Genomic DNA, 17,284 nt, shown 5'->3' with positions numbered 1-17,284 from the left:
TCTAGGCGGACGCTCTACCAACTGAGCTACAGAGGCATGAAGAAATTGCCGACGAAATGTTCTCTACATTGCTTTATACTGTAATTCACATGATTACTAAGTATTTGTTTTTTGTTTACATTGATTGCTACATACAATCCAATGAAACACACAATAACAAGAACATATATATTTATAGGATAGTGCCTATTCCACTAATTATATTATGAATTTTACTAATACAACATTATAGTTGCGGAATCAATAAGAATGTGCCTATTACACTACTAATTTATCTTAATGGAAATTTCTTCATGCAACTGCAGAACAGATGGATGACGTAATCAAAGGAACGAGTTAAAGGCAGAAAAATTATTCATTAAAAAAATTTTTCTCCTCGAACTGGACTCGAACCAGTGACCTACCGCTTTCTAGGCGGACGCTCTACCAACTGAGCTACAGAACTCTACCAACTGAAGCGGTAAAATAAATACATCAACTGGTTCTCGGTGGAACATTGTTTCAGTGCAAGACCTGTCATAAAGTCAGCTGGGTTTCAAACCACAGGCAAAGAACGTCGAGCCAGATCGACCATTTCATAATTAATCGTCGGTTTAGAAGCTGCCTTATGGATGTCCGAAGCCGTAGAGTTGTCGACAATGGTTTAATAAGGGATCACCATTTAATGATAGCGATAGTGCGGCTTCGTGTAGCATCATCTCGATATACGAACGACAACATAACAGCACGTGTACCCAAGTAAAATGTCGACAAACTGAAAACAACGTCTAATGTTTCAAAATTTAGGGACAAACTCCAGTATCAGCGAAAAAGAATTAGGAGTCTGGAAGAAACATGGCAGAATGGGAGACAGACATAAACCATGGATGTCCAATTGTACATGGCAAAGCATCCAAACCCGCAAGAAGTTTAAAGCGCAGATTCTCACGGCTGAAAACTGTAATAACGCTCCGAACACAGCTGGAAGGGAGATTAAGCGTTGGGTGCGCCGAGACAAGAAGTAACGGCAGAGCACGCAACGCATATTGGTGATAGCAGCTTACTTTACGAAATTACTAAGAAATTAGTTAAAGGTACTCTCTCGACTCAACATCCGGTAGGAGATGGTAATGTAAGCTTACTACGTTCGGATAAGGAGGAAATTTGGCGTTGAAAAGAGCACCTCTATACTGTATTAAGTATCTTGACGGTCGAAAATGAGGCACCATAGATATTTCCCTCCATAGAAACAAATTTCCGAATTAGATCCAGTATCACCGATTGGACGAAATAATTGCAGCTATCAAGGCAGTAATTGACGGTATATCTGCCGCATTTTACAAAGTCAGCCCAGGCGGAATTATTGCTTCCACTAATCACCTTCGGCGGCGTTACTGCTTCCACTAATCACCTACACTTTGGAGAAATGAGATCTTTCCAAATGAGTATAAAGATGGAATCATCGTCAAAATACCGAAGAAAGGTAACTTGATAGAGTGCAGCAATTAGAAGGGTATACAGAAGGGTATATGTGTTCTGCCAACGGTTACGAAAATAATAGCAAAAATAATTCTAAGTCGCCTACTGATCACAGAACAGGCTGGCTTTCGCTCAGGATACTTTTCCACAGACCACATTAATACTGCGCGTATCATCATTGCACAACGCACTGAATTTAGATCCCCGTTTCACATGATGTTTGTTGATTTTGAGAAGGCCTTTGACAGTATTCACAGAGTTTCGGATAAACTAACTGCTCTTATTAGGCTCAGTTACGATGGCGCAAGTTGTCGGGTGCTACACAAGGGAAAATTGAGTGAAAAATTCACTGTATGTAGTGGCGTTCGTCGTGCCTTCCGGCACTTCGATTTTCTGACCTTTATCAAATGGCTCAATCTCTTGAGCTTGGTGCTACTGAAGCTGGTTCAATGGTTGAAAAACGAAAATCGTTACCTTGCTCGAGAATAACAACAACTCTCGTTCACCACTTGCTATTTCCGGCTGCACAACTGACACCGTGGAAAAATTTACATACATGGGGGGCCAACTTTCTGCCTATATAACAACCAGAATGAATAAGGCCAAAATCATTTTTGGAATGATGTCCAATGTGTGGAGAAACAACAATATAAGCCTTTTTACAAAGCTGAAACAGTTTAGCTCGAACGCAAAGTCTGTGTTGCTATATGGGTGTACAACGTGAAAAGCGACCGCGGCACTACGCACGTAATCGATGCCTGCGGAGGATTCTCGGTATTTTTGGGTCAGCACCATCTCTAACGAGGACCTGTTTAGAAGAACTGGCCAAATGTATGTGGGCGTTTTGATCAGGTGTCGTAAGTGAGTGGATTGGTCACACCTTGCGAAAGACTAATGAAAACGTTGCAAAGAGGGCCTTGAAATGGAATCCACTCACCCAATCTGGCAGAGGTGTGGGTCGGCAATCTTGGAGAAGAACAGTGAAAGCTGAAATGTCGGAGCTTGGTTACAGTTGGACGGAGCTAAATAACATCCCCGAAATCCGTATTCGTTTGAAAGGAATTGTAGATGCGTTTTGGCATGCTATTGGATCTGGACACCAGTACGTAAGTAAGCTATAATTAGATAACGTTACCTATCTAGTTTTTGCATTTTGAAAATCGAATACCTGAAGAGATGTCTTGTTTTGTCAATTTATCTCATTACTTTTGTTTTAATACTGTTATTTAACTTGAACGGTTTTCTCTTAGTTATTGTACCTATTCAATGTTCGAAAATTGAAATTTTCAAAAGCCAAGAAGCTAATAGGTTCTCAAATAATTACCAAGTAATTTTGTTTTACTACTTTATGTTTTCTTTAAATTAAATGAGTACTTTTTTTTATATAATATGAATACATTATTGAAAGGAAAACATCAAGCACACAAACACGATAACAATTATACATTCTGGCTTTTGTGAACTTTTATATTTTTATTCATTAAATTATTAATTATGTACAAAAAGTGTCTGAAATTCGATCGTATTCCAGAAAAAGGTATAAGTGCAGTTCCTTAAAATCTAATAGGAGGCATGTCTTTTTTACGAAATTCTTGCTAAATTATTGGCCTTCAAAGTTGACCTTTTTGAAAAGAGTCCGATTTGTACATTTTAATCATTATCAAGCACACCCAGTCACGGCAACACGCACGTATTGCAATGTTTAATATTTTAAAGATGTCGATGAATATTTTGTTTTATTAAAACAAAACTCTACGATTACTTTAAGATATGCTAATTTATCTGTTAATTAGAGAATTATTTCAAGAAACCGTTTCCATTACTCAGAGATTAAGGTATATACGTTAAGTACAGGCTCCGGTCTGCAATTGTTAAAGAAAATATTCCATTCACAATAAGATTTCACATATTGCTATTAAAACTGTATTTAAATTCGAAATATTTTGAAATAACTTGATTTTACAAAGCATTTTAAAGTAACTTAAAAGACAACTTAAAGACAATCTTCGACATTGAGGATGAATATTGAGCAAAAATTGAAATTTTTGACAGTTAATAATAAATATTTTTTGAATATTTTTTTTTTGAAACGAGTATAGTAGAATCAAAAACCTACACATTAACAGGAATGCAATATTTTGGTATTTACAAAAAATGTTTTAAATTATATTAAATTCGTGTGTTCTAAAATATATAAAATATTAACAAATATAAACGTAAATTAAAAATGCAAATATTGGGTTTTGAAAAAATTTTGTACAAATACAGGTTTTTGTAACAACACTTAATATGTTCAATAAGTAATACTTATTGTATTTGCTTTTTTAACTTTTTGTTACAAGTAATTTAATGTTAATAATAATTGAAACCTTCAGTTTTTTAAATAAAATTTTAATTCATATTTTTAAAATAATGTATCAAATTAAAAAAAAAAAACAAAATAATTTTAATTAGTTAATTCAATAAAATTCGACAATAAAATAACAAAGAAAATTAAGAAATTCATAATTTAAATTAAACGAAACAAAACAAAAATTAAAATTAAATAAAAGCTAAATCCTTAAACATTTTCCACATAAATGTCACAGCATGTTGCGTCAAACAAAAATGCACAAAAACGTAATTTAATTTTTAAGAACAATACAGTTCAGCTTCACAAAAGTTCTTAAATTAATTTTCAAAAACAGTCTTTTGAAGCAATTGTTATTGTCTGTCTTTACTATTATAAACCAAAGTAGGTTGTTGTTGCAAAAACTATTGTTTTGCATAAAATAGATTTTGATGCAATCAAAACTGCTCAAATGTGGGATTTTTAAGCAATCATCGTTTTTTAAATAAGTTTTTTTAAGCGAATACAAGCATTTTGAAGCGATTTCATTATAAAAAAATGTAAAGCTTGACGTGCACAACAACACCTAATCATTAGTTAAATTTTTGTAAAAATGCAAATGTATGGGCTTTGATACTACTATACACTTTTTTGCTGTGCAATTGCTTGGATAAAGTATTTCAGTCCCAACTAAGCTGCATAATTTTTATTATAAGAATTTATTAAAATTATTTAATTAAAAGTGTAGTATGTGTAAAAAAAACATTTTAGTTATATTATTCAAACTTGACTTTTTACTAAATTTTGTATCTTTAAAATTCAATATCAGTAAACCAATAATTGCGACTTATCTAGTTGTAAAATTAATATTTGTTGAACTCTCTCCTTACACCTTCCTCATAGAGTGTTACGTTATATTTGAACAACCTCAAAAATGTAAACTTATTCTTTTGCAATCTTATTCATTTGGAATAAACTTAATCCTTTGATTAAAATTTGTAGATTTTTTAGAGATAGTTATTGTTTTATATTTTATATGTTTTTCATTCATAGTTATTATAGAGACATATATACAAAATAGCAGAAAATAATCCAAAAATTTTCCCTAAATTTTACGACGGCTGAAGTTTAGTTATAATTTTTTAATAAATTCCAAAATTTTTTTATACAACGTTATATTTTATATAGTATCTGTGTATTTTCTAAATAGTATTTTGCATTAGTCATTTTAAAATTATTGATACACATTTGTTTAACTATTATTCTAAGTTTAGACTTAGATCATAATTCAAAACAAAAAAAAAATAAGAAATTGCTTATTATGAAAGGAGTTACGCTTCAAAATATGATACACTTTAAGGTTTGGAGTCCCTAAAAAATTTCGCATAAGATAAATTTCATGCCAAAGTCAAATCTTAACGGTTCCGGAATACAGGATTTGAAAATGTTTGGAAAACTCTTAGTTGCCAAAGTATTTTACTTTTAACTCCCGTTTCAAGAAAGATAGCAGCTTCAAATAAATAGTTTTTTAGAGGAAAACGAGTTTGAAAGTGAGTTTTATTACTTATACGTATTTTCAAAAACACAAGCACTCGTACTTTAGAAAAATTCTAATTTTTCTCATCTTTTAATTATGATTCCGTCGATTTCATAGGAAATTTTTCGAAACTTGAAAAACTTTTTTTACAGAATTTTACCCCTCACAAAAGTAAAATTATTTCGAAATCGAAGGGTCGCAGTTTTAAGCAGTACTGGGGCTGAATATATCAGTCTGGAATTGTCTGGCATCATCTGATTGATTGCTCTTTACTTTCATTTTTACAATTTCATTTTAATATAATAAAGCACGTGAAAATCAGAATTTTTTTTTTATTTAAAATTTTTGTGTTATTATTTTTTTTTTTCGATACGGTAGAATAAGAAGTAAAAGTTAACCCATATAACATTTTCCTCTATCTCTCAAAGTTTTACCAGTAAAAAGTGTTAAATGCATACTTCATACATTTCATGCAAACATTACATAGACTAAATATTTCTTTAATTTGTAGGTTTGTAGATTGCAGAATGGGGCGATGATGCACTGTGACCTAAAACATCTAGTGTGTCCTCCATCACAAGCGCCCGGTGTCCTGCTGGGTACATTTTGGATGAATCCGAACAACTTTTCTATTTTCCAAATTTTTCTTGGAAATATCCCACAACGGCGTGCCCACTAACAAGGACCCGCCTAAGCTGTCTCTTCTCTTATAGATTCGCGCTCCACACACATTGAGAATGTGCGTCAGACTCCTCTCCCCTTTTTTAACAGTATTTGCTCTCAATTCCTAAGTACGATTTGCTTATTCTCAAATGATATCTCGGCATCCTTATGATTACCTTAAAGCGCTTCCGGCCATAATTCCTTAACCTTCCAAAACCCCGGACGTGGCTCCATAGTTTGATCCACAATAGGTCCAATGCCCTGGTATCCAGCACAACATAACTTGATTATCCTGACCCAACCGGTTGAGCTTGCCAAAACAATCCCACATCGATTGGGATGAAATCTAGAATGATCCAGAGGTCCAGAGGCTAAATGTCGGAAATTATTACTGTATCGCAGCCGCAGTAACGTTTATTCAGAACAAGTTGAATTGGGCGCGTCTATCTATAGTGTTTATTTCTGCCTGAAAGATACTTGGGTAAATCCCCATGGGCTCGATGTATTTGGTCCTTGGCCCAGCACCCTTATCCGAAGATAATTTCGATCCGTCGGTACATCACCTGATGGTAAGCCGATTCCCGTCTCCAACAATTTTTTTCGTCCAGCTTTAAGGTGAAATTTTTCTTAAAGCTTTACTTCGTAGTCATATCATCCCTCGGCAGGCGCAATAGTGGGATGCTCCTGGAGAGGGTGTCTCGGTTTTTTGACCAAATTGTAGCTTTCTCGTCTCTCGACCTCCCACCAAACTATAGGTTGATTACCCTTGCTGCACTTTCGACGATCAGATTAGCGACAACAAGTTCATAATGACCTCCATTACTGCAGTTGGCCAGATCCTCATAGCGCTCGTAACGCACATGCGTGCGACCTTTCTCCAAGTTCCTCTTTGTACTTTCAAGCGTGATCTTTCTCCCCACGTTATCTCGTATGTTAGAAGCGGCATTACTATCATGGGATACATCCACCTTATGACAAAGGATCTATAACCTCAAGAACGCCGCGCTGCAGTCCTGTACATCATGATGGCCATGATGTAATGTTATTGCACGCAGACGTGCCAGACTTCGTTTTCTAGTGAAAGGCACCACCGTGGTCTTAATCGAGTTCAATCTGGCCCCACCGTGGAGTACCAACTGTGTTATTTGGACCGCCCTTTGGAACATAGGCCTGGCACCCAATGCTTTGCGAAAGCATCCCCGTGAGAAGTCCGTCTAGAATCAAATTCCACATCAGAAGTGAATATACCCAGAAATTCCAAGATCAAGGACTTTACATAAGAAATCGCGATCAACTTTCTGAACAAATCTAGAAAACACACGGCCTAAACAAGTCTGAGAAGATGGACGAGTAAATTCCGAAACAGCAGACAACAACCCAAAAGAATAAAACATTAAAAGATAATTGTCCACAGTTTCACTACTAGACAATATATCAACATTGACATTTCCCAACACAATTTATACTCAGTTTTTATTTTTTTCCAACAACATAAAATTTGAAAATTCTTCCATAAAATAATCTTTACTACAAAAATTTACACATACAAATGAATAATCAAAACCACTAATATTTATTTTAAATTTTAATAAAGCAGCACAATTTAAATTATACTTACGGGCATTAATAATTGCCAAAAATATTACAAATATAAACAAGAATTCCACCAGCAGAATAGAAATCGTTACAATACGAAAAAAAATCAAAATTCGGTATCCTTTCATTATCATACATCCATAACATATTTCATACAAAAAGATTAAATCAGGCAACGAATCCAAAGAATTAATATATGTGATTGTTATATTGATAATTGCTATTGAAAATTATAGAATTACTAATTTTATAATTTTCAATACCAACTGCATTTATTGGTGGACGTCTTCTTTCACTAGCATCTTGTGCGTTATTTTGTTTAAGCTTTTGTTCAGCAGCAGTAATTATATCAAAGTTAGAATTGTCTGTTGTTACCACAACGGGTTTATGTTGTTATCAACGGGTTACCACAATCGGTTTATTTCAGAAGTAATTTTAGGAGAAGATTTAGCTTTTCCCTTAAATGGCCCTCTGCTTTCCATTGAAATTTTTCCAGAATCTATTTCAAAATCTGTAAGCACACTGCTACCGGAATCAGTTGTGCCACAGTTATCTCTTGTAGTGGTTAAATATTGCTAACTGGATGGTTTATATTTTTTTCATTCATATTCGGGAGTGATTTTAAAGACAGATTTTCTGCCTTTAGAACATTAATTTTATCCTGCAATTTACAGGTGACTGCCTCAATTTCTATTAACATTTTCCTCAGAAGCTCATTTTCTGACATAATCTGGATGCTACACTGAGTAAATTTAACAGGTGATCTGCCAATCTTATTGCTTTTCTGAAAGGCACTAAAGTTGCTTTCATAATCTCTGTCTTTTATGTCCACAGTAGCATTATCTAGCATCATAGCCTGTGATTTCACTTTCAAAGTTGATCGAATCACCTCAATCGGCCACCTCAAAGACGTGGATCAACATATTATTTCTTTGAAGTCAGCAATGCAAAAGTGTTAGTGGTTTCGGGAAAAGGTAATACTTCTAATTTAATTTTGTCAGGTCGCGGTCGATCACTCAAGCTCTGTCGGAGCTCTCAATTTATGGCCCCCTGACTGCCCTGATAGAGAATATGCTGTCAGGCAGATCCATCAGAGCCAGCTTTGGCGGGTCATGCGTTGAGCGCTCTGTTGGAAGAGGCACCCCGCAGGGGGGTGTGCTTTCTCCTCTTCTCTGGAACATGGTAATCAATCGGTTACTGATACTCCTGGGGGGGAAGGACTATAAGGTGGTCGCATATGCAGATGTGGCCGTATCTGACAAGCACCTCCATGCACTAAATGGGCTGATACAGAGGGCTCTTAGCCTAGTTTCGAACTGGGCGACCGGCTGTGGGCTATCTACCCTCAAAAGACGGAGTTAGTAATTTTCAGTAGGAGATATAAGATTCCGGGCGTGGTTCCTCCGAAACTTGGCGGAATCGGCCTATCCTTCAGCAGGAAAGCTAGATTCCTGGTTCTAGTTCTGGATTCAAAGCTGAACTGGAGACTTAACATCATGGAGAGAGTAAAGAAAGCAACTATTGCGCTTTATTCGTGCAAGAGGGCCCTCGGGAAGAAGTGGGGCCTGAAACCAAGCATGGTTTATTGGCTATGCGCCGCGGTGGTGAGACCGGTTCTGATGTACGGAGTTCTGGCGTGCTGGCCGGCGCTCCGTTTTTCCTTAAACCTAAGATTAATCAGCAGGGTTCAGAGGATGGCAATGGTGTGTTGGTGGGGCTCTGCGCTCCACACCTCTTGCATCTGCTGCCATTGGGGCCGCATCACAGTGGTCGTGTGGCTCCACAGGTCACGCTTCGATTCTTGCGGACTGGAGGCACGAGGTGGGGTCAATTGATTTGGTTCCTCCCGTGCTTTTATTCGTGAAGAATTTCGGAGCATCGGTCCTGCCGAGGCAGAGCTGGCGGGACGCGGTCAGGGATGGCTCGCTCCATTTCTACACGGATGGATCCAAACTTGATGGAAAGGTGGGTGGGGGTGTTTTCTCCGAGCAATTGGAAGTTGAGCTCTCCTTCCGCCTGCCGGACCACTTCAGTGTCTTTTAGGCAGAGGTGGTCGCAATTGGGGAGGCTCTGCGCTGGTATGGCGAGCATGTGGTGTCCGTGGGTAGTGTTAGAATCTTCACGGACAGCCAGGCCGCAATAAGGGCGCTGGAGTCGGACACCTCTATGTCCAGAACGGTCCTAACGAGACGGCGAGGCAGTTCGAGTTAGACTTGGTTTAAGTTCCCGGACACAGTGAAGTCTCAGGGAATTGCAAGGCGAATGAGTTGCGAGACATGGAACGACCCTTGGAATTCTATCTGAAAAGGAGAACCTGGGGATGCCTCTAAGCACTCACAGGCTGCTGCTGCGCAGTGCAGCGGTGGAACGCACCAATCTCACATGGGCGAATGGAACTACGTGTAACGCGCCAAGGAAGTTGTGGCCAAAGCTAGACTTGCGTCGCACAAGGGATCTAGTATCTCTCCGACGGGAGGATATTAGTGTAATAAGGGTTTTAACTGGACACTGTCTAATAGGCGATAATGCCAGGAGGATGGGCCGCCCTGCAAACGATCTCTGTAGGAGCTGCTGTGACGAAGAGGAGGAGGAAACGGTGACCCAACTCGTGTCCGGCGTTGGAGAACTCCAGGCGGAGGTTTCTTGGGTCCCACTTTTCTGGGCGGGCTACGGACCTAGTGAATGTAAATGATAGGGATCTTGGCCGGTTTCTGAGGAACTCGGGCTGGTTCTAATGAGGGAGAAAGGGAAATAATTGAATTTGAATTAATTTTCCTTGAGTATTATTGCTCGTATAGAGTTTAGTACAAAATTTAAATGTAATAAAATATATACATGCAAACTACATTAGTACAGAAGCTCAGCACAAAAAATAAAAGAAGTACAAAGTTAAGAAAAAAGAAAAATAATAAGAAATCGAAAAGAAAATTTAATAAAATCAGTTAACATTACTAAGCTACACTGCACTCAACAGAAATTTTTTAAGTTCACCAGATAATCCATTATAGTAATTATATGCAAGATTGTATATCGTATCTCGGTAATTAAATCAGCTATCTGAAACTTCCAGTTGAGATCATTATCAAAAAATATTATTCCAAAATATTTTTAAGACTCAACATTTTTAATGCTAAAATTGTTGTAATTTCCTTGTATATTAGTTTTTAACTTTCCTGTAAATATAATTTTCGGATTATTTATGCGTTTCTATCCATTGTTGTATTATTTTCATATCATAATTTGTTGCTGTTTCTACATTCTCAAAAGAGGAGTTACTATAAACTATTGTAAAATCATCAGCACACATAAAAGGTCTTCCTAATAATTGCAGGTTAAAGAAGTCACTTACATAACATGACCTAGCAAGCTGTCTTGTATAACTCCATATGTTATGCTTTTAGTTTTACATTTGATGTTTTTACAAATTGTAAATTGACGTCTGTTAGACGAATAACTTTTGATCCCCTCTTATTCTGCATTCGCATAAAATTCGCAATAAGATGTTTCTATCAATTAAACCGAACGCGTTACTTATGTCTTAGGTCAAAAAATACGGTAATAAAGTTTTTGTCAATCAATTAATCAGTTTACTAAAAACATTAGAAATCGATATAGGCCTGAAGTTGTTCATGTCGTTTGTGTTCGGTAGACCGATTATAAAGTGTAGTAAATATAGTAGCGTTCAGTAAACCGCTACTTTATAATTGTTATTATAATATTTAATTAAATATATTATTATATTGTTTTAATAACGTTGAATAATACTTCAATTTATTAACAAAATAATCGAGATAATAAAACCAAAACTGGTGCTGTGTTGCTCAACTATTGCATAATGCACTGTGACGTCTTTGCTCTGACGGAAACACAGTTTTCTTTTTGTTAACAACCTAGAGTTATTTGGTTCAGCTTTTTCAGTATTTAGAAGGAGCCGTTATAGTAACGTGCTTCCCAGGGAGGTAGGGTACTTGTTGCAGTTAAAATCTCATTATCCGATAATTGGGAGGTTGCGGTTAAAATCGAATTAACTTCTAATAAACTTGAGTTGGTGAATTGTCATATACCACCAGATTCTAATCCAGAGGAATTTTTCCTTAAATTTGGAAGGAAGGCTTCTTTATACCGATTCATAAGAAGGGTAAAAAGACTTGGTAAACTACCGTCTTGTTGTTAGCCTTTCGGCAATTTCAAAAGTTTTTGAACTAATGATATATGATGGAATTTACTACCATTGTATTCGGTTTATCAGTAGTTGTCAGTACGGTTTCTGAAAAAGAAACCAACAGTGACTAATCTGGTGAAAACTGACCCTGTTTTTTTAAATAATATGGAGACGAGTGTTATTTATACTGATTTGCAAAGCCTTTGATATTTTACCCCACAATAATTTTGTAAGTTAGGTTGGCTTATCTTTCTGGACGCTTGTAACAAGTTGTAGAGTTTCCAGGGCAACCACCTGGTAATGCTTGAAAACATTATTACTATTAATACTATTATCATCGCTCTTAATGAATTGAAAATATCAAGAAAATTCGTGATCGCTCTACAGCAGAGCTTCCCAAACTTTTTTCTCTGGCAGACCCCTTGTCGTGTTTTTCAATTTTTGATCCCTCTGTTACTTTCTTTCATAGATCTTACCAGGAGCAAGGTACACCCATGATGTGAAAACTTATTTAATTATTCATATTTTTTTATTAAATTTATTAAATTTAAATAATTTAGTTACTAAATTCAAATAATTTAATTATAAAATTTAAATAAAAGTAAAGTAATTCTTATATCAGCCAAACTAAACAAAAAATAAATTCAATCTTATACATGTCACTTGTCTTTTCAGTCAATATTATCACATATTTATTTTTCATTTCGTAGACCACCATTTTCATTTGATAGACCTACAATTTTTTTCCCTTATCTTGATAACCTTTACAGATGGTGCACTAGTAACAACTTGAAAATCAACATTTGTAAGTGTGCGTTAATGTGTGATTCCAAACTGACAAAGCCAATAATTTCAGATTATACATTAAATGGTCAAATTGCGTTGTTTCAATTAATTACCTGGGGGTTTGCTTTGAAAGCAAGCTGTCATTCGCCAATCACTACAAATATGTGACTCGCAAGGCAAGCTCTTAGTTGGGATTTCTTAAACGCCGGTCAAAGGAGTTAACTGACCCCTATATTTTGAAGTCTCTGTATTCGTCTTTGGTTAATCTCCAATATGCCTCACAACTGTGATAGCTTTTTACAATATTCATATTAATAAGTCGATTCAAAAGAATTTTTTAAGATTTGCGCATGTATTGCGTATTCTTGCATGAATATCTATTATGAAAAAAAAATACAAAAAACTAAACTTAATAACTATATAAAATGAACTGATAATTTACTTGGCATCAGATTTTCAGTGTCAGATGCTCGCAGCACTCTGGTTTCGGAAAACGGGGTTACAGAGTTCAAGTGGTGTATGCAAAGATAAATATGCTCTTTTAATATTAATATTTCGTTAAGAATGTACATAGCAAAATGAAATAAGCCGTACATTCGTCATAACATTCATAGACAATGCCAGATTTTAAGTTTTATTCTAATATGTTACAAATTAATTTTATTTTTATTTCACACCACGAAAAATTTTATTAATTTTATTGTTTATAAGAATCCGACAATTATTTGCTCATGAAACAAATCATTCTTAAAATGACCATATATAAAAAGAGATGGATATAAATTTATACCAATTTCCATTATCACAAATTAAAATAATATATTTAAAATTAAAAATAAATCAGTTTTTTTCAAAGTTATGATAATGGAATTTGACTAGTTAGAAACATCTCAAAATTTTCATCTGCTATTAAATATTATAGACAATCGCTATTAAATATGCTATTAAGTATGGTTTAGATTTAAGAAACCAAAGATCGGAAAAACCTTCTAGTGCTTACTGAATATAGAAATTACCGAGTACTTATAGTTATTAAAACTAATTACTATTTACAGAAAACTTCAGGTAGAAATGTTTGAAATAGAACTTTTCGTTTCAAGCCTATGTAAATATTGTAATAATTATAAAAACATACCGTGTAAAGTCTTTTCGAGATCTACAAACCTTAGCAGAAACCTTTTTGGGAGTTTAAAATTCCCAAAACCTGTTCCATGAAGAACAGTAAAAGCAGATATGAAATATAAAAAACTCTATAGCCTCCATTTTCAATTTAAAAACTCTATAGGCTCTTGAAAAATCGCAATATAGAGAAATAGTATAGGTAATTATTTAATATATGTAGTTATCGCATATTATAACGTATATTACTTACATAAATATCAAAGTAGAAACTAAATTTTTATTTTTACTCAAACATTCAATTTCAAAATTTTTTGCAGCCAGTGGATATCTGTGACACAGAATTGGACACACGACTGTTTCATGAATTTCACTTAATTATTTTCCAAATATTTAAAATTTGTTTTTAGAGTCGTATGGCAAACTCGAACCAGTGGAGCCATTCCATTAAAATTCAGAGTATATTTAAAATGTAATTGGACACACCCATATAGAAATTTATGATAATATCTCTATTAGTTTTTGAAATATTTAAAGTTCAAGAAGATATAATATATTAAATTTAGCTTCAAAATGAAAACTTGGAATATGAAAACTTTTTAAAATATAAAACCGGGAGCTTCGAAATGGTCGGTATTAAGAGGTTCACATATGCATATGTAGACAATAAATACTACTTAGTAGTTCTAATGCTAATTTAAATGCAGAATACAGTAATATTTGCACTTTTTAACGAATTCAACTACAAAACAACAGTGGATGTAGTATGTTGAATAATTTTTCTTTTATGATAGTAATCAAATATACCAACACTCATGGAGTTTTTTAAAAATGCAGAGAATTTGAAAGTGAAGGTGTTTGAAAGAAAGATACTGTAAAGATGTAAAGGATTTGATAATCCTATAAACTACTTCAAAGTTTTTCTTTTGTTAAATATCATCCTTAAGTACTATTTATTACAAAAAAATATTATTTCGAAACGTACCAAAGAAATCTTCCCATCTTTCCGAATCATCCGAGTCTGTATCCATTGCAGCAAAAGTTTTATAAATTATTTTGAAAAATTATCGTGTGTTTTTAAAGTAAACGTTTGTTTTAGTTGACCTTAAAAAAATCTGGTACTTGATTACTTATCATCTTTTAAAAAGTCGATAAATTTAATATCCAATTGCATCGTTTAAAAGCAAAAAAACTTATTATATGTACATACAAGTATATATGAGTGGTGAATTGAGAAGTGTTATGTTTTCCATATAAAATAAATTCCAAGTAAAATAAATTGCGTTCATTATTTATTCTACACTTTAAATGTAAAAACTTAATTCCTTATTTTTGATTTGTAAGTGTAAATGACAAAATAGTTACATTATAATTGAGTATAACTGTTATTGTTGTCATTACCTTTAATTTTTTTGTCTATCTATGTGGTCTATAGCATTGTAATCTATGTGGTCGCATAGCATTACAGGTTATGTTGATCTAAATAATATCTTTGAAGTTCTGAAACGCTTTTTTGTATTTTTTTACGTTCTGTGCATTGTATATACGTTATAACGAATACATACATACAATTATAAGTGTGAATTATTTGTATATTTTATATGTATGAACTTCAAAAAAGAAACTCTCTGATAATTTTGTGCAAATATAATATATCAAATAAAAAAAAATTAATAGCCAACACACTACACACTTTATTATTTGCTGCAAAAAATTGGTTTTTCGAACTTAAACATTCCTGATATTTTGCTATTACAAAACTACTTTATATTTTGCTGTAGGATATTTTTATCCATACACTTGTAGCAAAGAAAGTAGCATGTTATGATACGTAGCAAATTACGTGAGTAATGTTTAATTGCTGTATATACTTATGAATGTGCATATTTATATAATTATAGCTGCACGCTGACATAATTTTTATAATTATTTTAAAATCAAAATGCAAACTTTTCTTTTATACCAACAATTTTCGTATATGTATGTATTTTATTAAGAAAATTACACTCAAAACTTAAAAGAACATTTTCGTAAAATTTATTAAACATCAACCTATATTTCAAAAAATTTAAACAAATTTTGAAAACTTTAATATCAAATATTAAACAATTATAATTACAAAATATGTTTTCATTATTTTTTCATTTCATTTGATTAAGTTTGCACAATTTTCAATTTCAAAACAATCTTGAATTTTAATATTCAAAACATCACAATATTTTTCTCAATTTACATTTCTTAATATGACTCATAAATTGTAGCTCTCTCCACTTCAAATAAAAAAAAAATTTTTTTAACTCAACCATATTTTAATTTATTTTAAATAAATTTTAATGTTTCTTTCAAATACATTTCTTTTTCTTTTTAATGCTTTTAAAAACACATTGCAAGCAAAATTAACTTAATGCATTTCAAATATGTATGTATTATAAATTATCAAAATTTTTCATTGACAAAAATTATAAAGTACTTTTGTACGTAGTAGGAGCAAATGACCTATTTGCGCATACAAGAAAATAAAACACAAAAAAAAACCTTTATAAATCCAAAATACTTTTTATGATCGCTACAAACCGCAACTAAATAGCTTACATCTAAAAACCAACTAATATGCTCAACACCTTATTTAAGTATATATGTATCTTAAAATATTTTATCTATCATGCATCTGCAACAATTTTATTATTTTTTTAGTTGCCGTTGTTAGCTTCAACAGTTCAACTTACATTCGCAAGATACCTAATACTACAAAAAACTACAAAAAATCTTTTGGTTTAATAAATGAATTATATGGTTAAAATACATATGTATACATTGTAGTTTTTATCAGAATATTTAACAATTATATAGTGCTGCCAGAATTAACAACTTCAGCCCATAACAGAATTTAACAGAATTTTGTTCTAAATTTTTCAAATATTAAAGTATTAGTATGTACATAATATGTAGAATTACAAAATAACATTAATACTTTTTGAGAGTATAATTTTGTCATTACTTTTAGCTATACATTCTGAGCAATATTAAAATAATTGTCTTGTTCTTGGATTTTTAAATTGTTTAGTTGTTTTTCTTATTTGTATTTCATTTAGTATTTATGCTTTGCTGTGAAAGCTTGAAAAATACTACCTTATGACAGTATGCTAAATTAAATTCATTTTAAACTGTTGGCAAAATTTTCCAATTTTTCTAGCTATGCTTTACATTAAATTTTGATAAGAGTTTGATGCCGCATAAAAGACGAACTTGTCAAAAGCTTTAAACCTTTTTGCTGCAGAATACATTTTATTTTAAAAAGTTTTACTTTAGAAAGTTTGGCTTTCATTCAATTTAATTGAATTGGCTGGTATCATATATGTTGGATCGTTGATACAATTTTTCTTTTAGAGCCTGCATCTCAAGTGCGTTCTTTGCTAATTCCATGGCTCTTTAGAATTGCGCTTGGGTCCATTGTTGTTTATTATAGTGGAAAATAAAGTTGTTCCTATGAGCGAAATTATGAATTATCATAATATGAAAACTTTTAAAATAATTCGTTAGCCCGAGGTTCTCATTAAAGATGACCATTTCTTTTTCTAACCTGGTATAACTATAAAACTTGCTTCTTAATATTACAAAATGTGCATGTGTTAGT

General features: G+C 33.3%; 1 protein-coding gene across 2 annotated transcripts in view; it reads right to left on the bottom strand.

The window, feature by feature from the left end:
• Window positions 1–15,297, bottom strand: part of LOC129610976 (rhoGEF domain-containing protein gxcJ) — a 55,112-nt gene extending 39,815 nt beyond the window's left edge. Inside the window, exon 1 of one of the 2 annotated variants that reach the window (XM_055523842.1) lies at window positions 14,636–15,297. In XM_055523842.1, the coding sequence (XP_055379817.1) occupies window positions 14,636–14,681 (46 nt within the window). In that variant the 5' untranslated portion in view covers window positions 14,682–15,297. The remainder of the gene's footprint in view (window positions 1–14,635) is intronic. The other variant, XM_055523840.1, reaches the window with a different exon arrangement.
• Between the last annotated feature and the right edge of the window lie 1,987 nt (window positions 15,298–17,284).

The sequence above is a fragment of the Condylostylus longicornis genome, unplaced genomic scaffold, assembly GCF_029603195.1.
Source record: "Condylostylus longicornis isolate FDR11 unplaced genomic scaffold, ASM2960319v2 ptg000048l, whole genome shotgun sequence".
NCBI classification, from domain to species: domain Eukaryota; kingdom Metazoa; phylum Arthropoda; class Insecta; order Diptera; family Dolichopodidae; genus Condylostylus; species Condylostylus longicornis.
The sequence above is the reverse complement of the archived record's forward strand: the minus strand, read 5'-3'. Positions and strand labels throughout refer to the sequence as shown.